This window comes from Tursiops truncatus, chromosome 6 (assembly GCF_011762595.2).
Source record: "Tursiops truncatus isolate mTurTru1 chromosome 6, mTurTru1.mat.Y, whole genome shotgun sequence".
Taxonomy (NCBI): domain Eukaryota; kingdom Metazoa; phylum Chordata; class Mammalia; order Artiodactyla; family Delphinidae; genus Tursiops; species Tursiops truncatus.
In genome coordinates, this window is record NC_047039.1 from 16,559,720 (window position 1) to 16,586,550 (window position 26,831).

Here is a 26,831-nt window from a genome sequence, read left to right on the forward strand (position 1 = left end):
CAGTACGCGGGCCTCTCACTGTTGTGGCCTCTCCCGTTGCGGAGTACAGGTTCCGGAAGCGCAGGCTCAGCGGCCGTGGCTCACGGGCCCAGCCGCTCTGCGGCATGTGGGATCTTCCCGGACCGGGGCACGAACCCGTGTCCCCTGCATCGGCAGGCGGACTCTCAAACACTGCGCCACCAGGGAAGCCCCTCTTTTTTTTTTTTTTTAAATTGAAAGCAAAGGTGGTACAATCTATTTTTGGCTGCGCCACGAGGACTGCGGGGATCTTAGTTCCCCAACCAGGGAACGAGCCCACGCCCTTGGCAGTTAAAGCTTGGACTCCTAACCACTGGACCGCCAGGAAATTCCCTGTCCTGCACTCTTGTTTCTGTTTTGCAAGTGGCAGTACAAGTTTTACAGCTGGATACTGCTAACTCATGCTCCATTTACAGCAATGGATGAGCAAAGTCACTGTCACGGAAGGAGGATAGTGCTCATGGGACAGGCCCAAGGCATGGGGGTTAGTGTGACACTCGGAGAACAATTCAGAATTTGATTTTTTCAGATTTTCTATATCCATATCCAGTGATTACTCAGGTAACTGAAAATCCACTGCAATTTTAAGGTGTAAAATTCAGCTTGGCAGCATTAACCAGGTGAGATGTTAGTCAGACTCTTCATCTCGCTTGGCCTCTCCTCTCTTACAGAGAGGTTCTCGCACCGTGGGACACCCACACTGCCTCCTAGCCCTCATACTCCTCCTAGCCCTCCTAGCCCTCATACTCCTTACCTGCTGGATCATCTCTGGATGCTGCTGCATGATATGCAGAAAGCGGTCACTCTCCTGGTTCAGGGGCGTTGTCCTCTTCTTGGTGCTACGTGAAAGCTGCTTGAAGAGGTATGTCACAATGTGGTCCAGGCAGGAGCAGCAGCCTGTGCATACCATGGTGTCTGGAAGAAAGAGGGGGAGGGGTGGAATAGAGCAGGGATGCTAAGCTGCTCATGGTGACTCGGGTGAACATAAGTTGCCCTTAGCTGAGCTCCCACAGAGGTCCCCAGTCAGACTGGGAACTGTGGTCAGTGCAGCCAAGACCACGGCTTGGGATGCTGCCTGTTAACCTCTCACCCTCATCATACAGCAAGGTCCAATTCTAAGTTTGAAAATGAGCCTGTCACAATAGATAATAGTATAAACAATATTGAAATTATTGACTCAATATGATGTGGATTTATGTCTTATGCTTCATAAAAAATATCAAATAGCTTACAATATAGCAAGTATTTTTATTGTGCCAGACATTGTGCTAAGGACTTTACAGGTTATCATCTCTATTTCATCCTCTTGAGAACTCCAGGAGGTAGGTGTTCCATTTTACCAATGAGTAAACTGAAGTTTGGAGAGGTTATGTGACTTGCCTCCAGGTCACACTGCTAGTCACTGGAAGAGCTGTGATTAGAATCCAAGTCTGAAGTGTGAGCCTATATTCTGAGTTACCTGGGTGACTGTCACTAAACTAATACAGCCTATCAACACCTACAGTTCGTTAGAGTGGGGCGCTGTAATATTTGTTTATCTATAGCATCTCTGGGGGAGTGTGCGGTGGGAAGCTGCAGACTTGTCTATTCATTTTATTAAGGGGACACTGCAGCACAGCCTGCAGACAGAGCTGACTAGGTGAGGCACAGGCCTAAAAGAGTAAAGCATGCTGCTTCCGTTCATGCAGAGGTCCCTCTATTTTCAAGAAGCTAAAAAACAGCCTTCCAAAGCAGGGTCTGATACCCCGGCTGGACTGTTCTAGATACGGCTACGCCCCCTGCTGGAGGTAAGTGCGTATCAAAGAAGTGGCCCAGAGCAGAGGTGTGGCTAACTCACCACAGCAGACAATCCAAAGTCATTCTCTGTGCATTTGCAATATTTTGTGATTATTTTGCAGTTGACTTAATCTTCCTATTTATGTTTTGCTCAGCCTAAGATAAAAATGTACTGTATTCTCTGAACACATACACACTGACTAAGACTGCTGGAATGCAGCTTGGTAACAAAATGGTTGACAAGAACCAGGTAGAACAGGATGAAAAGACTTACGGAGCTAGCTGTGTAAAACCTTCCACTGCCCCAAGGATAGAACCCAAACATACTGATATGGCTTAAGGGCAGCCTTTGTGATCTCCAGATTTGCCCCTGCTTCTCTCTCTCCCTCCGGCTTCACTTCATTCCCCCTCTTCTCTTCTGCACGAGTGTGCCAGCCATCTGGATTTCCTGGGGTTTTTTTTGCCAACAGGTGCTAGTACTTGCAGTTCCTGCTGCTAGGAAGCTTCTTCCTCCACTAATCTGATAAGGCCGGTTCACCTGTTAGGTTTACGCTTTGATGCCAACTCTTTCAGCCAGCCTTGCAGGACCCTACCTCCTCAAAGCCAGGAGTTTAGGTATTCTTCCCGAGCCCTCCCACAGCACTCCGTACCTACCCTACTGCTGTGTGTACACAGGTAAGGGTGGTAAACAGGCAGTTGTCTGTTTACATGTCTATTTCATCTACCAGATAAAAAACTCCTAAAGGACAGGACTGATTACTGTACCCTTAGTGCCAAGCACAGTGCCTGGTCCACAGGAAGGCATCACTAAGTATTTGCTGCCTGAGAACGTACCCATGAATTATACACTCTGTTGTTAGGATGCGCTCCCCAAAGCAGTAATCCTTTTGGATGCTGGGGCAAGACTCTCTCTTCTGTTTAGCTAAGTGGTAAAAACCAACCAACCAACTCACCCGCCCGCCCACCCAGGTACTTACCAAGTGCAGTAAGTCCTTCAGAAATGGAAGAGAGAATATACATGATGACATGAGGTTCCAGGCTTGCAATAAAGTTCATGTGGTCCTGGGTCAGGACTTCCAGTAGTGAATAGTAAGACTGGCTGAGCTTGGGGTAATCCTGTGGGAGAAGGAGGACGAAAATCGGCTTAGCTGCTGTGTACCTCAGCATGTGTGGAGCAAGATCTTCAGTAAAATAGCTTAGCTCCCTTCAGACGGGAAGACAGAAGACCTAGGTGGAGCCAGCTTCTAGTTCTTCAGAGAAACATTCAATCATGGTCTCAGCAGGAAAAAAAAAAAAAAGACTGACATGACGTAGGGCTCGGATCCTGTCAACGACACTTAGGGCTTACCAGGAGGTCGCTGTGGGGAATAGAGAGAAGCAGCTTGATGAAGGTCTGTAGAGCATTGTCCAGGGCGTCATCCCCATAGAGACGGAAGACTCCAAAATTGACGTAACTCCCACTGAGAGCAGCCTTCAGCATGGAGAAGCAGATGGAGATGCCCTTGAGCTTCAGTGCATAGACCTGATCCTTTGGGACCTCTCCTAGTGTCAGGATGCGATTGCCTGAGTAGACAAGATACATATTTACTCAATCATGTGGTAACTGACAGTTCACATACTGCCTCAGTCCTCTTGGCACCAGCTGGCGCTGTGACACGAGCGTATGAGACCCACACTGCAGAGTGGTGACTGAGCTGGAACTCACTTCCAGGGTTCTGCTCCTCTTAAGCACTTACCATACATTGTTATCATCTTGCTGGTTTCTCTGAAGAGTAAGATGCCATTGGGGGAAGAGACATCAAACTGGAGTCGCTGGGATCTGAGCAGAGAACACAGAGGAGACAAAGTCAGAGGTATGTTGCTGGAAGACTAGGCTACTTCAGGCTCTCCCCTGAGTACGTTAGGTGATACTTTTTGCACGAAGACATGCAGATTACTTATCCTAATGTGAAATAACCAAGTTAACCCAAGATAACAGTGATGTGGCTTGTATCTTGAAGACCAACATACTAGATTCAAGTTCTGCTGCTCAAGCTGAAAACGTTTAAAAAAAACAAAGAAAATGAGGCAGTAGATAAAATTATTCTCTTAAAATTCTCAATTTGCTTGAAGTTTAGCTTTTATCACAGTCACTTCTTGGTCGTACTAGCTCACAGCCCTTCAGACTTTAATCTACATTCACCTTTACAGCTTCAGTGGCAACTGAAGGAGGGGTACGAGCATCGTGTCCACTTTAGAAGAGGAAAAGCTGTAAAGGAACTGAGAATGTTACAAGGGGAGTGGGGTCAGAAGGGCAGACAATGTCGACAACCTGAGTTTCGGGTTCCTGACTGTGCCCTAGACCAGAGCTCCTCCTCCTTGGTCTGTTCTCCTGCTTAATGAGCGTCACGGACCTCATGGCTGCTAAGGCCTCAAACCCAGAAGTCCTCTTGATTCTTTCTTCCTCCCCTCCCTACACAGAATCCACCAAGATCCAGCTCTACCATATGCCCTGAACCCACCCGTCTCCCGTGTGGTCCTTCTGCTTCCACTCCTGCCCCTGTAGTCTCATTCTCCACATGTAGCCAGAATGAGACCTTTAAATAATGTCAATGATACCGTTTTAATTCCTGCTTAATATACTCCAGTAGCTTCCCGTGTAATGAGAGTACACGCCATTCTTCACTACTGCTGTACTAAGTCACCACACGATCTGTCTGACTCGTCGCCTACCTTGACCTCCCCTCCTTCACCAGGCTCCAGCCAGTGGCATTCTGCTGTCTCAGCAAGTTCATCCCATCTTGGGACCTCTGCACTTGTTTTCTGTTTAGAATGCTTTTCCCCCTTATCCTTGCAGGGATACCAGAATCTTTCTGCTCATTCATATTACCTTCTCTGAGAGGCCTTCTCTCCTTCCAATTCCCCTCTGTTTTATTGCCTTATTTAACTTTTCATAGCATGTACCACTGTCTGAAATTATCTTCCACACTTTGTTTTTACTGTCGTCCCCCCAGAATGCAACATCTAAGTGGGCAGAGGTTTTGTCTGGCACAATCGAGATGGAAGTGCCTAAGTGGCAAAGAGTAGATGTTCTTAAATGTCTATTGTATAAATGAACAAGTCTTAACTATAAGCCTCATGGGAGGCTATAGCTTCTATGAATATTACCCACTTCTTCACTAAGACAGTTTTAAAAATTATTAATTCTCAGGGTGCCTTAAGAGGCAGATACAGACCTGAAATCCTAGTGAAGTCAAGGTGCTAGAGTTTTCTTTCCTTTCCATCCCTAAGTTGCTGGGCAAATCTAGAATGTGGTATTTTGGAAATCTTTCTCACTTTTAAGATAAACCTTTACCAATCCAGCTGTAATCTGCCCAACAAATCCCTTTCTGCAGAAAGAGTGTTGAGTGTTCTAACATGTCTGCATCCCTCTCAACAGTCTCTATGAAATGTGAACTATAGAATGTGATGGACGTGGCACCATCACTAAATGTTAACTTTTATACATGTGGGCAGGGAAATCAGAATTTTGGTCGCCAAATTCACTTCTCTTAAGAGTGGCTATCTTGAAACTTTTTTTTTTTTTTTTTTGCGGTACGCGGGCCTCTCACTGTTGCGGCCTCTCCCGTTGCGGACCACAGCCTCCGGACGCGCAGGCTCAGCGGCCATGGCTCACGGGCCCAGCCGCTCTGCGGCATGTGGGATCTTCCCGGACCGGGGCATGAACCCGTGTCCCCTGCATCGGCAGGCGGACTCTCAACCACTGCGCCACCAGGGAGGCCCCTTGAGACTCTTTTTAAAGTGACTTATTTCCTGCATGCAGCTATGGCATTGTGTGGTTGGGGACACCCTTCTTTCAAACAAATAAAAACATACACTATAATCTTTTAGAGGTTTTCAAATTTTGATAGCAGTGAATCTTAATATCTTCCACAATCTGCTGAAAACACTAGATAAAGCAAATTATCTTAGGGATCTTTCAGATAAAAGGGCAGCTGTACCCTTTGAAAATCTCCCTGCTTACCTATTATGAACCAATTCAGCCATTAGCTTGAGCACAGGTGTGGTACACGCTGGATCATGGTACCATAGCTCAATTGCCCGCTGGAGAATTGGCATGTAGGATGGGTAGCTGTAAATGAAAAGCTAAGGAAGAATTCTGAATCCAGAAAGGTACAGAACTTACAATAATTTCTCAGCACTGGTCAAGCACAGTCTGCCAAATTATAGTTCTCTAATTTCCCGTCTCTTCCTTGCTAATCTTAAGAGTCTTTCTAACCAGAAGGTGCTAAAGCGATGTGTGTCCTTTAACTTGTAATAGGCATCTAATGACACATTGTAATTTACATAATGCCTTTCTTCTGAGGAGCACAATGTATTTCATATTGTTCTGTCCTCTTACCACTTTTGTAATGTGACAGGGGAGCAGCTAGTTCCTTTACCTAACTATCCGAGAGACAGAGGCACTTAGATTTGAAGTGATTTGCTGAAGGTTATGAAGTTAGTAAGGTCAGACTTTCTAATTCCTAGTACAGCTGTCTTTTTTTAGTAGATTGTAATGTCTCTCTTTTCTAAGTGTAGCAAAATTCCCATGCAACAATTCCACAGGCATGTATATAACTGGGACCCAAAAGAGAAACTGAGAAGCCACCTCACTCATTTCCCAATCTCAGTGACCAAAGCGGCATCAGGCGGCATCATATTATTGGACCACTGTGGAATGACAGCTTACAAGACATATGGCAGGCCTTCTGGGTAACTCTTCACCTTCTTTTGCCTCACAACTCCTTCCCCCCACCTTCCCTGATGACTTCATCACCCATTCACACTCCAGTCAAGGCTTGCTGTGGTACGCTCCTAGTTTGAGTTAGGATACATCCATTCAAACAGCATCATGAAGCTGGTCTTGGCATTGAAGGCGAAAGCTATCCCTCTCAGGTCTCTTACTAGGCCAACTAGAGTTCGCTGTAGTAGAAGGCAAAAATATGTTAAGATACAAGAAAAACCAAACCTGTAACCACCTGATGGGGATTTCACATATCTGTAATCAAATTCTTCCTCCCATCATTCAACAAATACTCCTTCCCAAATATTCTCAATCGATCTCTTCCATACTAGAATGGAATCTCTACACTTGGAAAATTAATTTTGGAAGCTTTTTATTCCAAGAGAAAGGGATGGTTCCTGGCCCATCATGGCAAAAATAGAGGCTGATAAAATTTTAAGACATTAATGTGATAAATCATATGTAAAAAGGAGAAAAGCAAAAAAGCTTATTCAGGAAGAATAAGGGGAAAAAAAGGCAAAAAAGTACATACAAGAAGAGGGAGAAGAGGCATATTCCTAAAGGTCTGGTCCACATCTAATTACAAAGGTGCCAGTGCCACAGGAATGCAAATGTAGACTCCGCCAGAAGCAAGACAAGAGTCTACAGGTATCTGCCCTTTGGTTGGGGTGTCTGGAAATTAGACTGATGTGCCGGATCTTGGACCTATAAAAGTACTAATACTATACTTTTACAGAAAAAGAGTGAGACCCAATGAGGTCAAATAATTTGCCCATAGTTGTGCTGGCAGGTGGCAAGAGGGCCAGGATTAGGACTTACAACACCAAGACTCCAAATCCAGTGCTCTCTTTCTCAGCAGAACTTTTACTAGTGGGCTCTGAACAGCAATAAAAGCGCTTTCAAAAGCTAACAGTCGTCAGTAGGCACAGTTGGGTATTCTGACTCATTTATCAAAAATGCCTGCACTTCTGCTAACAGTCTGCTTTAAGCAAACAGTTCTATTCCTGAACAGATACCATAAGCTCAATTTTAAGTCTAAGACATGGGCAATCTAAAAGACTTGTTATATGAGGCACGAGAGAGATATGGTGATGGTTGTAGTTCATGGCCAAGGTGGTTCTTTCATTAATTTTACTTGTTTTTTGATGGGGGAAAGGGCTGATATTCACTGATATCCCTCATTTATCCTTGACAGTGGTTGATACTCTATCCTGTTATTGATCTGTTCCACATTAACCTTAGCTTTGAATGGTACCCATCTCAGACCCCAGAACGCTGAAGTAAAGAGGAGCGAGTTGGGCAAATGGTGTTGCTCTCTGACTTCCCTGCTAATCTGGAGAGAGAAAACTAAGAGGCTTTCTAAAGATGAAAAAGGAGAATTTTAGAATGTCAGGTAAAGTCTGGCATTTTGGGGGGCAATACCCCTGAGCTATTTGGTGGGTCTAAAATTCAGTATCAGTATCATTATGAACACTGCAAAAAAGTCCTACAAATATTAATAGTCTAGTGTTTTCTGGTTTTGGTACAGAGATCTATAGGTAAAGAGAGCAGGTGTGCATGAAGTAAAAAGATGAGGAAAGCAAAAAACCAAGAAATGACCATTCTGACAGCCAGAAATCAATAACTAAAGGTAACTTTAAAATTCCATTTGTATGGAAATTCACAAACCCTTCTAAATGACTCGTGGGTCAAAGAAGAAATCTTAATGGAAATTAGAAAATACAGAGAACTGAATGCTAATGGAAAATGTTACCTACCAAAACTTGTGGATTCTGGAGACCTGTTCCACAACAATATGAATATACTTAATGCTACTAAACCATTCACTTAAAAATGGCTAAGACAGTAAGTTTTATGCCAATTAAAAAAACCAAAACCAAAACCAAAAAGTACTTGTGGAATAATATACCTAGAGGGATATTTATAGTTTTAAATGATTACATTAGGAAAGAAGGGCTGAAAAGTTAAGAAGTTACAACCACAGAATAATACCAAGGAAAAAGTATGAAGATAAAGAGTAGAAATGAATGAAATACAAAACACAGATAAAATGGAGCTAAAACAAAGCAAAAAGTAACAAATCTCTGGCAAGACGTCTAGAAAAAAGAGAGAAAGCACTAATAAGCAGTATTGAAAATGAAAAGGGGGCATAACTAAATATACAACAGAGATTAAAAAGGCAATGAGAAAACATATAAAATAACTTGATGCTAATACATTTAAAAACTTAGATAAAAAATCCTAAGGGCTGTTTTAAGAACACACTTTAACATAAAAATAGAGTTTATAAACTTACACTGGTTCTTCTATTTCAAAATCCTTGGAGTCCAAGAGATTGAGTAAAAAGCTAAATTAGTGGAAAATTTATGGATAAGCACTATTTTCTGCAGTGCTACCCAATCAAGTCTCTCTCAGGGACTGCCCTCAACCAGAAGCTGATCAATCAGTGGGTGAAGGACTCACCTTTGCCTCTTGCTCGTTGAAACTATTAGTACTAAACATCTGGGCCACAGCCTCAAACGCTGCTGTGAGCGGCAGCATGAACTGCTCATACTGATCTTCATCCTCTCCTGCAAGGAAAACAAGCCGGGGTGTGACCCCAACAGAAAAAAATGCAAGGCTGTGTATGCATGGAAAATAAGATGGTATGACAGATGAGCAGACCCAAGGATAATTCAGAGGGGGTCCCTTGATAATCCCAATAGGTACTAGTAGCAATTTCAGAATAAAATGTATGTATAGAAATAATTTTTAAACTAGAAAAATCGTCACGGCAGAAATCAGCTAGTCCGGGGATGCCCCAATTTTTTCAATACTGAGATTCAATATCGGAGATTCTGATGTGTACAACGTACTATGTTGCTTATGTTTCCTTAATTGAGAACTATAGTCAGTTGAGAAAGGACTGAGGCTGGGGTATGAGAACTAGATGAGACTTGAACTTCATTCAGGCGCTTGTGGAGAGGCCCTTCTTTTTATACCTTTCTTTTTGTTTTTTTAAGTAATCTTTCGTAAATATAGAAGGTTTTATAATGTAATTTTAGTAGGATTAAATTTAAATAGCTAAAAAATTATGATACTATTAAGCTTCAGTTTATAAGTTGAGCCCAAACTGCTAATATCACAACCAGAGCCAGAAAGGTGCTTAAGCTCTCCTGGTTCACATGTGCCAGTGAAGTGGGTACTGAGGAGTGCTGGCCGGCTCAGGTGGGTTGCACCTCAGTGTGGGAGGAGAGGATTATCTGGCTAACAAGATGCATTTAGGAATTCTCAATTCCCTTATTTTATAGATGAGAATTATGAATAGAATTTTAGAACCACTGCACATCAAATGAAAACTTCAGACTCATACTGTTTTTCTCTTCCAGTTACAGGGACCATGATAGCATGATCTGTTCTTGGTGAAATCAGACTGTCATTTCAGCTAGTTTTGTTACTGTTGAAACAACAAAAAAGACCTCCCCCACATCTAGTTTTCTAGCCTCAAGTGAAAATTTAGAACCATGCCAGATTACTTCATGAGCCTCTAGGACTTATTGCAGTACCTAAATCCACCATGAGGAGACGCCCAAGTGCTGTGTAGAAGGTAGTTCGACACCGCATGTCTGTCAGGTTGGACTGATTGTTAATACCCAAAAATGAAAAGTGCTCGCTCTATTGAAAAAAAGAAAACAAGTTAAAAAGATAAAAACATGGGTCAGAGGTAGAATGCAAGCCAGTAATTTCAGAATTACTGAGCCCTTTCAAGCTAATGGCTCTATTATCATTCCTTAAGGGTGTAAGGGGTATTAAATTTTTTTAAAAAAACTACTGTTATTGTTACCTACAACTAACTTCTCTCCATATGAGTAACAGTCGGTGACTTCACCGTAACTCAGGTTATCTGGATCCCAAACAGCAGCTCTCACGACAGTAAGTGTAACCTGGCAGTGTGACAGGAGTCAGGGCACAGCCTTTGGCGGCAGCAGCGCCGAAGAGCTCAACTTAAACATCTCCCTTGTTTGCTGAGAGTGTGTGTGTGTGTGTGGCTGGAGAGCAGAACCAGGACGAGGGGCTCAACCACTCACCGTGTGATTGTTCAGCATGAACTGTACCGCACTCAGCTTCACCAGTTTCCTTACACTACTGTATGTAAAGACAAAGGAAGAGGGTCAAGGAAAGTGTGATGCAAACTAAGAATCTTTAATGCAGGATGCGCACTTTCTAGGTTAGAGTACTATGAATTCCATACCCAGCTATCTTATTTTTCTTAACCATTTGAGTATGGCACTGCCAAATGGGAAAAACAGGTGTTCTCTTTTAAGCAGAATTTAACTGATTAGTGAGAGAATACCCATACCAAAGTCCTATCTGTAAGAAAAGAGATAAAACTCAGCAGTTTCCCCCAAGAATCATGATATCCTAGAGTAGCTTTTCTCAATGGGGCTTCTAAGAGAGAATTAAGCCCTAAAGCCCACGTCAGGCATCCACTGTGTGGTGAATTAACCTCTCTCCTATGCATTTAGAATGAGACTAGCTATGTACGATCTTTGGGAGAACTGAGAAAAAAGTCACTCAGATCATTTTTATAGGGTTTACTTCTCTTGCAGACCCCTGGTTGTGAAAGGCTGTCTTAGAGCAATTCAACCTTTACAGCAGACTGAGTCCAAGTCAAGAGGAAGTGTAGTGGCTACTTTTATTGCAAAGTTTGTAATCAGGCAGCTTCCACCTATAAGCTGATAGAAAAATTCAGATGGACTTTGCTGCCACCTATGCTAAAACCTTGTTTACAAAGAGTGTGTACCTATCAGACAGACCTGTTGGGTATTTCTGGATCTTAGAGATAGACAGGAATTAATCTGTGGTAGACTATTAGCTTGTCTGTTGGCTCATTTTTTAGGGTCTGGAATTATTCCTGGATTCTGTTTGGGTATTGTCTTTGGTTCCTATGAGAATGGAAGATACTTAAGTACACATACAGCTAAATTAAAAGAGAAATGGAGGAGGCCATGATCTCTAAGACTGTGGCACTCCACAGTTCCTGTTACGCCCAGAAGCCAGCTTAGAAAAGGATATCCAATGGAGAGGTCATTGAGAAGCTGTAGTGTCTTGGAGGTGATTGGTTCACAACGGCCCCAGTACTTCAGGTTGGTGATGCTGGAGGACAAAAAGAAAAAAAAAGCAGGAGACACTTTTGATGTGCCTGGTATCTTTGAGAGTTGGGAGAAGAAGAAAATCATCCATCAAGAGTCACCACACATCTGCATCACCACTTCACAGACATCACAACCACAAAAAATGGGTATAAAATCTCCGTACTTACATTTGGTTGACTAGAAAAATTATCCTTCAGATAATCTTCACTACTTGGTTCCAAAGCTACACTGGCCCATACCCAGGCCCTTGGAATTCTGGGGCACTCCAGGGCTGATTTCTGCAGCAAGGGTAAGAGATTTCTGCGGCAGTGATAACATGCAGACGTATGCAATTCTGCACCTGCACCATCCACTGTCAGCTGCAGAATTCTAGTAGCCCTTGCTTCTGGGTTCTTGGCTGGCAGAGTCCTTTAGACCCCCTTTGCTTTTTTCATCTTAAATGATTAACCAGCTCATGGATACGAGTGTTTAGGACTGGGATGGTTGGAAGGAGGCAAAACGTCACATTGCACACAGCCCTGGGTAATATATTTATTTGGCTCCTAATGTGTGCTTTGATAAATTGAGCTCCTAAAAAGGGGGAAATGTAAACAAAGGGGCATAACTTAAAAAACAAACAAACAAACAAACAAAAAATAAAAAAGGGCCAATCAGGAGCTCCAACTTTGATGACAATCCAAACAATAGCACTAGATTTTGGAGATTCAAGACTCTCGAAGGGTGTTATGCTTCTTGAGAGGAGTAAGCCTTGTTTTAGAGGGGGGCTCTGCTCCTGGGGGCACACCTAGTGGAAATCAGTGCCAGAAAGTGAAAGCCCACTCTGGGCATCCTGGCAGCAGGGTGATCTGGTGAGGAGCTGAGCACCAATCGCTGGGGAGGAAGGTCTGTTTTGCTAATGCCATGGCAGGGCTTCACCCGTGATTCCAGAGGCTGTAGATGAGATTCCGTGTGAACAAAATGAAATCCTTGCCTGTACAAGCCTGGAATGCTCTGGGGCCGGGCCATATCTCTAAGCACAGCTTGTCACACACTCAAATGCACAATTTTCTGACGCAAACGATCAATGCCGGAATACCAAGGCACTGGCAGCACAATGCCAAGATCACATTTTACAGTTGCAACAGGATTGCAAGGGACTCTTGCTGATGGCAAGCCAAAACACTTACATTTTTCCTATGAAGACGCTTAAGACCATGGTCTCATCATTCAAGCCCAGAACTTCTGAGAGTCGGCGGTACAGCTGGTGGTGTGTTTAGGGAAGAGAAAGTAACCAGAAAATATGGATTAGAAAAATCATATCCCAGTATTGTTTTGTCCTCATTCAGGAGCCTAAGATATAAGAAGAAAATGGACAACAATGCTGGGGAAGTCTTTACTGAAGGAATGAGCTAGTTTCTAAGTATTACTAAATACTGGATAGATGCTGAGTTATCTTCAACCCTGAAATTACAAAAAGACTGTCAAAACCTTTTGTTGTTCTGAACATCAACTCATGTACAGAGACTGAGAATTGCCAATTTGGGGGAGACCAACAGATGTTTTGACTGGTCATTTATTAAGCACATGAAGTACTAGAAAAATGGACCCAATTTTTTGATGAGTCTCCCCAAATTCTACAGACCGAGAGGAGCTATTTGGTTTATCCTGATACATGAAATCTGGAGATTGTATCTAAACTGCTCTCTGTCATTTCTCTTAATCAGAAATGCCACAACCAGAAGTGAGAACTAAATGGAGCCAACTGAGAGTCTGTTACCTTAGAGGATTTCTGCACCTGGTCCCCAATGTAGATCTTACGAAACTGTTCAAAAAAGCTCAGCATGGCCAATTCTAGTTTCTCGTTACCCGCCTGAGCCAAGCGAGAGTCTGTTAGGTTCATCAGCTGGAGCACCCTAGAGGTGGAAGAGCAATGATTCTCTCAACAGCAGGATATCCTGGTCACTGCAGAAAACCAACCTCCCCTGAAGTAGGCACACGTCCCCTCTCCTCACCCATCCTATTGGAAAGGCATTCTCTGCAGGCTCTAAGCTCCACTGAGGGAACAAAATTCTCCATTTCTGACCTACAGGAACCTCAGCCAAGGAGTATGAAGGACCGGTTACATGTTTAAAACTTCCAGTCGCCCGAGACTGTAGATGGAGGCAGAACTCATAATTGCTTAAAAATAGTGGAAAAAACACTAGTACCAGGGTTATGGTCATCCTTGAAACTTCTGTGAGACCCTGGGTAAAGCAATTTATTTTCTGAGCCCCACTTCCTCATTTATAAAATGAGGTCAATTGGACTAAATACCAGTGGCTCTCAATCTTTTTTCTCATGGAGCCATAAAAGGAAAGGAGACACATGAAGGACGATGTTCACAGGCAGGTGACACTTCCAGGGACCAAGAGCAGATATGCTACCTGTGACTTCATCCCTCTTCCCTGCACCCATCCCCTCAAAAGAAAGCATACTGGAATGCTGGGATGAATAAGAATGATGCGATTACAAGTGAGTCACTTGGCATTTTGATAGTGAAAATAGGTAACAAACTATTTGTGACATCATGAGTGAACTGGACTCATTCATCGTGTTGGAACACTCAAGTTGAGAACCAGTATATGAGACACTGTCTAAACTCAATCTATATTATGACACACAGTATCACAGCAGGCTACAGAATCAGAAAGGTATTGGATTTCATCTTTATTAAATCTTTGATCAACTCTTCAAAAAATGCCAGTGTGATATGCCGTGGAGACTTTAGTCAGGATTAAGGCACCTAAGGGCAGATAGGCATCTGACAGATAAAGTGGGGGTGGAAAGAGACCAATGGGGATTTTCAGAATAAGAATAAAAATTATGGATTGAAATGTCTGGGGACCAATAAATTCTAAGGCATCATGTTAAAATGTGTTTATCTCTAAGGAGAGCATCTGAAAGTTTAGAACCCTTCAGGGTAGCAAGGTAACAAAACCACTTTCATAAAAATACTAAAACATTATTTGCCCTTTCACTCGCATTCTCACATGAGGGCTGCAGTGAGGTTTTCCAGAGGCTGTAAGACATGTGATACCACAACAGACTGAATGCAGAAGCAGAAAGGAGAATCCAGCTGACTTCTACTATGCCAGACATTAAAACAAAGCCAGTTTTCTCATTCACTTCTTCTGAAAAAATAGTTATTAAAAACAACATTATGGGGCTTCCCTGGTGGCATAGTGGTTGAGAGTCTGCCTGCCGATGCAGGGGACGTGGGTTCGTGCCCCGGTCCAGGAAGATCCCACATGCCGTGGAGCGGCTGGGCCCGTGAGCCATGGCCGCTGAGCCTGCGCGTCCAGAGCCTGTGCTCCGCAACGGGAGAGGCCACAACAGTGAGAGGCCCGCGTAACACACACAAAAGAAACAAACAACAACAACAAAAAATAAAACAACAACGAAAAAACATATGTTGACATGAAATGGGCTGTTATTTTTAAACAAATTCATAAATATTTTAAAAACTTCTCAGTTTTACTTTCTAATACAATAAGTATCGATAGATATAGCTTACATAAACAGAAGCTCTTTGAGGGCCTCCATACTTTTTAAGAAGGTAAAGAGTCCTGAAGAAAAGGTTTGAGAACCTCTGCAGGCTATTAAAAAGTCCTGCCTTTTTATTTCTATGTTAAGTAAAGTTTCAGAAATCACTAAATGCTCATTTACAGGTTTTTAGTAAGATTAGAATCACAGACACGAAGTAACTTGAGATCCTGTATGAGGGAAAGTGTATGGTCAAGAGATTTGAAAGGCTGTAGAAATTCTGTAATTCCATTTTTGGGGATAGTTGAAGACCCACAGCTTCCTATTAGACTTACTCTGGTAAGGCAAAAGCAGTCCACATTTCATTAACTCTGAGATGCTGCACTTAAACAGAACTAAAAGCTACTCTCCACTCTGTATCCAATATGCTTAATTCTATATCCATCATTTCCTTTGCTGAATTACTGCAGATGGTTTTTTAGTAAGGACTGCAGGCATGGTTGTTGCTGTACTTAATAAAAGGTTTGAATTTGAACTTGTAACAGTTCTTCATGGTCAATCAGCTTAGATTATATTTATATTCTATAAATGGGGAGAAATGCACTAACAGAAGCATGTCAAGTTCCCTGGTCTCACGACCCAAAAGGGGGTGGGAGGGTCATAGCAGTGAAATAGGAAGCCTCCATGGGAGCACTTACCGACAGACAAGCTCACCGTCCATAGCATCTTGCTCATCAGTGCTGGCAAAAGAGACCCGGCCACCAATCACTGCACCAATGATATAAACCAGCCATGTCAGCCTTCCTGCAACAGGAAGAAGACCCATTAGTGTCACCACCAGTGATCATTTCATGAAGAAATTCCACACTGTGAGGTTCATTTCTTACTATGAGCTTCCTTAATCTCAAGAAACTGAAAAAGTCATAAAGTTTAACTTTTCTTCCAGAGAATAGCTACTCCTCTGCTCCGGTAAGGGTGATGCCAAGGGCGAAATTCATTAGATGACCAAGGCTCCCCTATCAGACAGGGTCGTTATTTTTACAGTGCAGTACTTTCTTAAAGTTAAACATACCCGCTGCAGGTATGATTTCAGGTGCTCCTCCCTAGTTCCCTGTGGCATTTATTATCAAATATTCTTTTGTGTGTATGGAGCTAACTGATGATGGAAGAATTCTGGGGGGAAGGGTGAAAGAGAGGTAGCAACGAGCGAAAGCGTGCTGACAGCACCTTCTGCCAGGCCCAGTCCACTGTCCACTCACCCTCCTGCACTGCAATGTCCATGGGGCTGGCGCTGGCACTCTGGAGCAGCTCCTGATAGGACTGGGCAGACTGGTCAAACAACTGCACGAGGAGTGCACACGTCTTCTCATATTCACAGCGCCCGATTGTAGACAGCTGGTCCAACTGCTGCTGGACCAGACCTGTATCCTCCAGGGGATCTTCCAGTCCATCTCTACTCCCAAGGGAAGAAGGAAGGCGCTCTCTTAAAATATGCCTACTGATTTCTCTGTCGCAGCAGTTCTCCTTCTCCATTTATCCACCCCGTGCCGTTGTAGAGGCCCAGATCCCAACCCCACTTTTTACCAAGGAAGGAAGGTGTCTCAACCTAGCATCAGTCTCCTGTAGGTATGCTCTGCCCATTGGTGTCCAGTCTTCCAATTCCCAGTTGCTTAACATTTGTCTGCCATGATCCTCTCAGTCCTATGCTTCTCACCCCTAAAAGCTCTTGGTTCTCAGCCTCTTGTTTGTTCCTGACTAAGTAAACTTTGTGACTACAAGTAACCTGTCCCTTGTGTGAGGCCATTGTGACCACATGTGTTTTGGAATTCAGAAATCTTCAGATTTTAGGGAGGCACTATGATGCTTCTACCATGTAATACGAACCCTCCCTGGGCTGTGGCATGTCAAATACAATATTCCTGTAGCAAAATGTATAAATATTATGAATAGTCAAACGAAGTAGAATTAAAAAAAAATGACTATAGGGCTTCCCTGATGGTGCAGTGGTTGAGAGTCCGCCTGCCGATGCAGGGGACGTGGGTTCGTGCCCCGGTCCGGGAAGATCCCACATGCCGCGGAGCGGCTGGGCCCGTGAGCCATGGCCGCTGAGCCTGCGCGTCCGGAGCCTGTGCTCCGCAACGGGAGAGGCCACAGCAGTGAGAGGCCCACGTACCGCAAAAAAAAAAAAAAAAAAGTATTTGATTCTGAGCAAATTAAGAACCTGAGTTAAAAAAACCCCAAAACACCCCAAACCTTCAGAGTCCAAGTAAATTCCCCTGAGAAATAGCCAATGAAAAAAGTATACAAGATAAGTCCCTACACAAAGAATAGCCTCATTCTTTTTTTTTTTTGGCCACGCCATGCAGCAGGTGGGATCTCAGTTCCCTGACCAGGGATCGAACCCATGCCCCCCGCAGGAAGCTCAGAGTCTTAAACCATTCCCCGCCAGGGAAGTCCCTAGAATAACTCCATTTTACATAGGTCATTTCTAAAGGGTCTGACATTTCTTTACTATAGACTTCTGGTCCAGTTAGTAGTCAAGGAAGACAGAAACCATGTGTCAGTATAATGCAGTCAGTGATCGGCTGCCTGGAATTCTTACATCTTCTAGTAAGCTCTGCATTGTGTAGCTTATTTATCTACTCATTTCTTTAGAGGTTCACATTAAGCACCTATATTTTACACATCATAATTGTTGTCATCTATAGCTTATAAATGCTTCTCTCATGTTTAAAGGAAATCACTGGCAAGGACAAACATTATACTGATATACTTTGTATTCAAAGATACTGCTATGGTTGGTGAAGTAGGGACATGAATAGGATATTAAAGAGAAAAACTCTTCTTTTGGACTTTATGCTCTCCTCAGCTATTGTGCTAACGTGAAAAAAATGCCCATTATGGTGTTAGCTCCGATATGACTCATATCAAGTACGCTTTTGCCAACTGGGTGTCTGATCTCTGGCAAGTCGGATGCCAGGATACCTGTGGGGAAAGAGGGAGGCTGGCCCAGTTTCCTTACCTCAGTATGATGTGCACAGATTCCAAACGGGATGTGATGTAGGCTTTGGTGACCTCAGGAGTGTAAGTCTCCAGCATGTGGGGCTCTGTGGCTTTCACGTATGGCACGGAGGCTGCCAGCCGCTGCCACAGGCTCAGGAGATAGTGCACGCTATTTGGGGCAAATTCCCAATGCTAAGGAAAACCAAGAGAATAGGAGGCACAGTTCTCATTTTTGTACATAATACATTAGTCCCATGCCATCTGACACAAAGGATAAAGAGTTTTCTTAAAAAAAAAAAAAAAGAGGGCGAGAGAATGAGGATAAACTTTGATGGGCTTTGTTCTGTGCATGGCAACTAGTCTAATGTGTTTAGTGGTATTTCAGAGATTAAACATCCAATGACAAGAGCTGTTTTGAGCTGGCTGAGTAACTGGCTCTCAAACATCAGTAGCACGAGCATCTCGTGGAGAGCTTGTTAGCAACAGAGACGCCAAGGCTCCACCCTGGACCTAGTGAGCCAGAAATTATGGGGGTAGGACCCAAGCACCTGCATTTCTCATCAAGCTCCCCAGATGATTTTGATGCAAGCCGTCGCCTGTGAGAACCACTGCCTACACGTGACTAAGAAAGAGAGGGCGCTGAGTCTCTCTTCACTCTTCTGCCCAGCTCCCTGTTGCAATCTTGCCTTTTTTGGGGGACTACAAGGGAATTCTCCCAGTCTTGAATCTAAATATTACTCTTGCAGTTCCCTTATGCTCCTCTAACCACACTCCTTGAACTTCTGTAATGTGAATGAGTAGGCTGCAATAGTAAGCACTCTGTGCAGGGTTGCCCTATACTTACATTCACTTCTGCCAAGGGAAAAAAAAATTCTTACAAGGTTAAATAAAACCAGTGAGTAAGAGAAGAGGTTCCAATGTTTAGGAAGAAAAGGACAAGCAATTAAAGACAAACCTGTAGGCTGGTCACTGTGAAGTTAGCTATCAATCGGATGACCTCAGGGTAGTTTTCCACCTTTACTAGTTCTCCCAGTTGATAGTTACTCTTCAATCGGGCCAGTAGTCTGCAAAACTCATGGTAATTGTTTGGGTCTGATAAACTCTGGTGACAGCACAGGGAGGAAAATAAAATGTAAAATGTGGTTCATTATACTTCTTCCCGAATGACATCTGGGATGGCATGAGGAGAGGGGGGAATCTGCTGCAGGTCATCATTCAGAATGACACATTTGTATAATGTTTAAAAGCATTTTTTTAAAAAGTCACTTTTAAAAGGGATTATTACATCTATTATCTCATCTGTCCATAATAATCATCCTGTGAGATGGGGTTATTAGCCTCAATTGGAAAAGTCTGAAACAGAAGCCCAGGAGGACAACACTACTTGCCCAGGGCTGTAAAGTTGATTAATGGCAGAAAACGGGCACGATCTAAGATGTGACTGGTCTGTTTGCTTCCCACCAATCAAATGAAAAGTAATGAGATTTTTATTTTCACATCTGTCAAATCTGTCATTAAGCACAACTAAACTACAGTAGCAAAGTTACACAAATATTTCATATATTATATCATCTTTGCTACAATAAACATACTCCTATATTAGTGTGTTTATGTATTTTATTATATACTTATATCAAACACTTTTCATCTGTTTGCACACTACACCAGCATACTTATTTCCTTACATATGTCCTCCTCTATTAGAGAAGGAGGGCAGGTTTTGTTTTGCTGCCACTGAGTCCCTGGCACATGGTAGGCGGCTCCATACAATTTGTTGATAGAATAAATGAATTTTTAAAAAGAGGGAGAGAACAGAGTATATTTAAAAGTGAACTGTTTTTATGATATTTTCTAGTGTGAAGAAGAAATACGTAAAAAAAGGAGGTGTTAGCTGAGTCTCTGGGACTGAAAAAGACAAAAAGGGCAACTGAGTTATGGAATAAATATTTGAACGAGAAATAACTCCCCTCCCACCTAAATGTAGCCCTATATACTTAGGTAAATAATGTACATTCAAAAAAATGGAAATGAAAACAAAAAACAAATTTTAGATTCTTAGTTTCTTTGGGAAAAATGACTAGATCTGTCCTTGTTTTCCTTCAAAGTGATCCCTTCCCTAAAATAATGCCATTTGCAGCAACATGGGTGGACCTAGAGATTGTCATACTGAGTGAAGTAAAGTCAGACAAGGAAAGACAAATATCGTATGATACCGCTTACATGTGGAATCTAAAAAAAAGGGTACAAATGAACTTACTTACAAAACAGAAGTAAAGTCACGGATGTAGAAAACAAACTTATGGTTACCAGGGGATAAGAGGGGGAGGGATAAATTGGGAGACTGGGATTGATACATACACACTACTATATATAAAATAGGTAATAAGAACTTGCTGTATAGCACAGGGAACTCTACTCAATACCTTGTAATGGACTATGTGGGAAAAGAATCTAAAAAAAAAGAGTGGATATATGTATATGTATAACTGATTCACTCTGCTGTACACCTGAAACTAACACAACATTGTAAATCAACTATACTCCAATAAAAATGAACAACAACAACAACCAAAGGGAATCCCTTCCCACAATTCCTACATTCCTGAAGCTAGAGGATACAAGCTCCTCTTCTGGGTATTATTTAAATCTACAAAAATTAAGATTCACTTAAATCTTCTGAAGATTTAAACAGACTGAACTGTTTTCTATGATTTCTGCTAAGTGTGACCTCTAGATTGATTTTTCTTTGGAGCCGTAACAGATAGGCATATACTAATCATACACACATATACACACACAAATAAAAATACATTCTCAAAAATCTTACCTGTGGGTTTTCCAGTATTCGTTTAACACCATCAACAAGGTGAGAGAGAAACTTGGCCCTCTCTGCATTGTTAAACAGGGATCTTCTAACTGAGGCAATCTGTACTAAGCAGGATAATACCTAAAGCAGGGCACAACCCAAACACAAATGATCAAAAAGATTGTATAGCTATTTTCATTACCCTTTCCCCTGCTGTAAATATTCTTCTTTACATATGGCACTAATGCTGTTCTTTCAACCCCTGCTACCATTATAATGATATAAAAAAACGATCAAGGGGGATGTAGCTTAGGATATCTGAAACAGCTTTATTAGAAGAAAAATAAAAAGAGCATCAGATCCAGGTTGATTGTAACAACTAGTTAATCCATAGTTTGGAAATTCATCTACGTTTTATTCTTTGACCACCCTGATGGCTTCTTTGATTTGTGTTTAAGATATATATTTAAAGCTTGAAAATACCAAGCAATTCATAGTTTAAATAATGCTTTAGATTTAGTTTTTTTTTCTGTTTTATTAAGGCCTTTTGGCTGATCAGCCTTTGCTCTGTAGTGCTATAATGAAATAACCAAGTCAATCTGTGCCCTAAAGAAAACAGATTTTATAATGAAAACATTTTCCCCTTTCCCCACTGTGCTAGATATTTATATTCTGTTTGCCCCTCCAGATCTATTTTCTGCCCTTCTCCTCCCTGTTCTGCTCCCTGGGAGGCTGACCTCTGTTGACTAACAACAGCCAAGTTCCCTTGCCTTCTTGCTTCTCATTGGCTTCAACCACTGGAAAGTACCAGCAGGAGATCAAGGGCAGGAAGAAAGAGGAGCCCCCTCCCCATCCCCAGCTGGGCCATGGTTGGCAGAGTTTCTCTACCTCTGGTGAACAGCCCTCCCCTAAGTCCCAGCTTCAGCTCTCTCCAGGGTTTCTTTCCCTTGCCCCTTGAGGCTCCCCACTATTGCTAGCCCCAGGGGGCGTACATCACCACCCCTTGTTGGATTCCCTTAATTTTGCCCACCCCTTTACAAACAGTCCTTTCATTAATTACCCTTCTTAAGTGTGTTACCTTCTCCTGAAGTAAACTTAACGATACAAAAAACACGAACTCATGTTTCTGCTAAAGTGAAGGTCCACATTAATTTGGAAAAGTACTACCACCAGGAAAGTAGTCTACTGCAGAAAAACTATGCAAAACACCCATTTACTTTACTGTATTTTCTCTGCATGTTTTGTACAATGGTATTTTATACCAACAATCTGAAATATCAGACCAACGCCTTTTAGGACCTGAATGAATTTTGAGATTTGAGGAGGTTAATTATTGCTTTAAAGGAGAAATGCAGCATTCCCAAGAGGTTTCAAATGTTATTCAGGATAAGTATGCAAATATGCCTTCCCAATACAGCTTCCATTTAGCATTTATGTAACATATGCTTGAGGGATTTTCAGAAATTTTCTTAAGTCTTGACAATCTTCAAATAGACAATATAAGGTGAATTCCCCACATTCTAGCCTGTGTCAATTTGAGGTATAGTATAAAGTCAGATACAAAGGGAGACCGAAAGAGCTTGATATCTGCAGCAATCTGTCATTAATGACAGGAACAATTATTTTTGGCCGCACTGTGCGGCTTGTGGGATCTTAGTTCCCCAACCAGGGACTGAACCTGGGTCCCTGCAGTGAAAGCGTGAATTCCTAACCACTGGACCGCCAAGGAATTCCCAGGAACAATTTAGAAGGAATTAAGACTTTACTGTGAGAACCTTTAGGTGACAAGCTTTATCTCAAAAGCCTAGATAACTAACCCTAGTATTTCTATGCTTTACTTTTATGATTTTGTACAACAAAATGAACATAAGGCTCATTCACCATTGCTACGTTCTAGAAATAGAAATTGTGGTCCTGACTCACCAGAGGTGAAAACGAAGGAGGGATGGAATGATACAGGTCAAAAAACAGTTGCAGAGTTGAAGAATCTAAGAACGCTGAAAGACAAAAGAGCACTTTGCTGAGTATGTCTGCACAATGCCGCTGGCACACTCTGGTGCTATACAGTCATCGGGGAGCATATCTTCCTGCTTGCTTGCTTTTTTTTTTTTTTGGTAGGAGAACCTTATTTTAATAAAAACGTCCTCTTTTTAACCTGGCCCCTTCCTCCACCACTAGAAAGCAGCTTTATCGCTAAAAAGCAATCCATTTATTTGAGCGTACTTTTTTAAGGCAATTTTAACTTTTGCCACCGCCGTAACACCACTCTGTATTTCTCACTGCTGGTCTTCAAACACTTTTTCCAGGAGAATCCTCATCACTGTCTCTGTTTCTGCTTCTCTATCCTCTCCAATTAGAAGATCCAATGTATCTCCCACTTTCACCGTTCTGCTTTTCTTCCGTAATTTTTCCCCGTTCAGCCTGAGTTCACCTTTGTAGAATGCATCTTCCACTTTGTTTCTCCCGATATCCAGGCCCGTCTTCAGGGTAACATCATATCGGAAAGACTGCACTACTTTGCCCAGGTCCCTATGCTCTCTGACCGCACTGGGGTCGTCCTCTGGCTCCTCTTCCGGCTCACTCATCTCATGATGCTCACTGTCTTCGTCAGAGTCCCCTTCATCTTCCACTTTTTGCAGAGTCTTTTTAGTGGATTTTTTAGAGCTTACATTACTTTTGAGTCTTATGGAAAATGGGAAAATATATTCTTGAGATATTAAAAGCCCTGAGAGTCTCAGTGAGAAAATGTTATGCAAAAGTGTTTTATAATTTGAAGCATTTAACTTGGTACTAGACAAATATAAGTATCGATTCCAGGAAGCACAGTGTTTATGTGAAGGTGTCCCTCGTAGCGCTCTGCAGAGCCCAATCCAGGCATCTGGCTTTCTTAAAACGCTGCTGGGCAATCTGACGCTAGTCACAGCCATGGCTCATACGACCTTCCCGGGTCCTCAAGGTCAAGGGAAACTGGACACCAGCGTCCTCGAGCTCGCGGTCTGCGCCTGCAGCCAACAGGAACGGCCGGGTCCAGGGGAAGACGGCCTCGGCCCGCCGGGTTCGCAAGGCCCCTAAGAGCCCCCAGATCCACGGGGCGTCCCGAGCTGGCCCGGCTGGGGCAGGACGCCAGAGACTCACGCGGAGACCTGGCAGGAGCGCGGGCGGGGGACTGGAGCTCGCCTTGCCCGTATTTCCCATGTGCTTGCTGTGAAGAAACAGAAGCGGGAGCGGACAGGGGGCACCGCACACCGGGCAGCGGCGCAGTTACCTGTACGTCAGCGCCTCTCCCCCCTCCCCGCCCCCCCACCCCATGGCTTCGCCGAGCGCAGGACTCCACACATCTTCCTGCTTTCTTATCTTACAGAATGTTTATTTCATTTGAAAGTGATAAGCTAATAGGGGCTTTTTGTTTTCTGTTCTTTTTTTTTTTAAGCACTTGTTTTTAGCTCCTCTAAGAAATGGATTCATTCTTCTGATTCTCAAACAACTTAAGACAATCAGAACTCTGTTCATAGCAAGAATTTTTATCCTTAGGAATACAATACCAAGCATAAGCACAAGTTCTTTTATTTGATTTTGTTTTTAAAGTTAGAAATTCCCTCAAATGAGTAAGATATCAGAAGTCTCTAGGTGATCAACACAAGGTCAAACTCACATCCGCCAGGAACCCAGTAATTAAAGACTTCTCCCCGGCTGGAGGATCCTCCAACAGCCTCTCTCTGACTTTAAAAAGACCCATACTGACATCCTAAGTTTTCTCTAAGAGCAAGCAGGGGATTTGCCAGGGGTTCCTGAGACCACCCTGCAGACTCCAGGTAGAGTGGAGAGGCCACCTGTTTCAGAGGGCGCGACTGTATTACCTGATCGCCAGCTGGTGGGAATCTGTACCGTGCACAGGTCATCTGAGGACTCATCAGTAGAAGTGCCAATGAAATCAAAGTTTAGGCAGTTATGAGTGAGTTTGAGCAGTTGCATCAGCAAGCCATGCTGACTTTCATCATTCAAGTTCAGATTCTTTCCAGAAGCCTGTAAAAATGACCACATAATGAGCCCCAAACAATCACTCTTCTCTTCCAAGCTTGCTACCAGACTTACTTACGAGGAGGCTGCTAAGCCAGAAAAAGAGGGAGGTATTCCAACACAGTCAAGTGACGTTTCTCTCCCCAAAGATGCTGCACTTCCATCACCTTCAAAGTCCTTCCATCACTATGAAACTCCTAGCTCCTTATTTACTATTAAAACATATTTACTATAAAAACATGAAGCTGGTATTTAAAGAAATTCCCCCTTTGACACTTACTCTTTATATGCTGTAGGCATCGTGGCCACAGTGAATTCTGAAGCAATATGGGATGTTTGGTTACTTTATTTGAATTTTAGATCCTTATTATTTCTAGACAGGGCTGGGACTAAACTCTGGAGGGAGTTCTAGTAAATTTTACACCCTGCCCCATCTTCCTTCCTCTTTTTAACATTACCATAGCCAGCATCAACAAAAATCTTTCAAACCACAATCAAAACAAAATCACCACTGAATTTTATTTATTCATCAGCAGTGTACCGGCCTATAGCTCAATAGTGGTCCAGAGCTACGGTGACTATGAGATTCAAATTTCTACCAGCTGTGACCTCAGTGACTGGCTGGCTCATTGTTTTTGACAGAATCAGTATTAGAGGAGGTTTCAAGGCTCAGTTTTCTCAAAAGCTTTTTCCCTCTAGAAACAGCTTTTGCGAGGCAGCTTGTGAGCTACAACAGCTTTTGCGAGGCAGCTTGCCCAAACTGAGAATTTTTTGGGAATTCTGAAGTAAAACGAGGTAACTGAAGGAAAAGATGGACATCATTAACTGGGACAAAAGAAAAATCCAAACCTGCTTCTAATACTACAATTGAGACACACTGGAAAATGAGAACAAGAACAAGAAAACAAACAAACAAAAAACCCCCAAACGAACACGAAGCCAGAGGCTAATTCCATTTGGCTTTCTAGAGCGACAAAGCATCCAAACATGGTTATACATGTGTAGAACTCACAAGTTAACATTTCTTCCTCAGTTCAAGTCTATCAATAAATGAAATACCAACTTGCTATTTTAAAACTGGTAATTTCCTTCTGTGACACTGTCTACCCCTTCAGGTTATGAAGTCTAAGTGGATGTTAAAAATTCAAAATCTACTTTTCCTTACAGATGTTGCTTGTTTATTTGCTGCCTGTAACTCAGCAGGGGACAGGGGAGCCAGCTTGTTTTAGTATGCTAACAATGTAGTCTGAGACTGCTTTCAAAGCACTGAGAATCCAAACACCATAAAGTGAAGATGCTTTTACTCCACATAGGAAGGTCTTATGTGGATATAAAAAAAGCAAACAAGAAAAACCTCAAACTTTGTGGTAAACTAGTTCCTTTAAAATAGGAGCATGGGATAAGTGTTCACATACTGCTCTTTACCTAGGGGAATAGATGTGAAATAGGGAAATCACAATTCTTTCTTTCAGTTTGGTAAGCTTCTTCAACAGCTCGGACATATGTATTACGTGAGACATGACGATGATTAAAGAGATGCATAAACTCTCATGGGGTCATAACAAGTCCCCACTTATTCTCATCCTTTCAAAAGGATCTGTGAATCAGGTCCCAGCATACAATCTCACCTGTTTTAGCAGATTGCAGGAAAGAGTGAAGATATCAAATAAGGATGAATCTCGGAAAGAAGAGGCTATTTTTCTGTGCTTGGTTAAAGGATGGGTGGTGTCTGCCTGTGCAGAAAAACAAACCAACGCAAGTTTTAGAATTAGTTGCAAAGAAAAAAATTTTCATGTAGACTTCAAGTAAA

General features: G+C 42.6%; 1 protein-coding gene and 1 pseudogene across 1 annotated transcript in view; both read right to left on the reverse strand.

Moving 5' to 3' along the window:
* Positions 1-26,831, reverse strand: part of XPO7 (exportin 7) — a 38,193-nt gene that overhangs the window by 4,207 nt on the left and 7,155 nt on the right. The window contains exons 6-25 of the mRNA XM_073805862.1: positions 26,650-26,754; positions 24,862-25,027; positions 22,928-23,001; positions 21,026-21,145; positions 19,154-19,300; positions 18,218-18,390; positions 16,455-16,648; positions 15,894-15,999; positions 13,451-13,586; positions 12,861-12,934; positions 11,612-11,695; positions 10,627-10,687; positions 10,105-10,213; positions 9,023-9,129; positions 6,650-6,738; positions 5,798-5,905; positions 3,531-3,613; positions 3,143-3,357; positions 2,772-2,910; positions 773-933 (exon numbers count right to left, since the gene is read on the reverse strand). Coding sequence (XP_073661963.1) covers positions 773-933; positions 2,772-2,910; positions 3,143-3,357; positions 3,531-3,613; positions 5,798-5,905; positions 6,650-6,738; positions 9,023-9,129; positions 10,105-10,213; positions 10,627-10,687; positions 11,612-11,695; positions 12,861-12,934; positions 13,451-13,586; positions 15,894-15,999; positions 16,455-16,648; positions 18,218-18,390; positions 19,154-19,300; positions 21,026-21,145; positions 22,928-23,001; positions 24,862-25,027; positions 26,650-26,754 — 2,451 coding nt within the window. The remainder of the gene's footprint in view (positions 1-772; positions 934-2,771; positions 2,911-3,142; positions 3,358-3,530; positions 3,614-5,797; positions 5,906-6,649; positions 6,739-9,022; positions 9,130-10,104; positions 10,214-10,626; positions 10,688-11,611; positions 11,696-12,860; positions 12,935-13,450; positions 13,587-15,893; positions 16,000-16,454; positions 16,649-18,217; positions 18,391-19,153; positions 19,301-21,025; positions 21,146-22,927; positions 23,002-24,861; positions 25,028-26,649; positions 26,755-26,831) is intronic.
* LOC109550172 (mitochondrial transcription rescue factor 1 pseudogene) lies at positions 23,020-24,272 on the reverse strand (annotated as a pseudogene).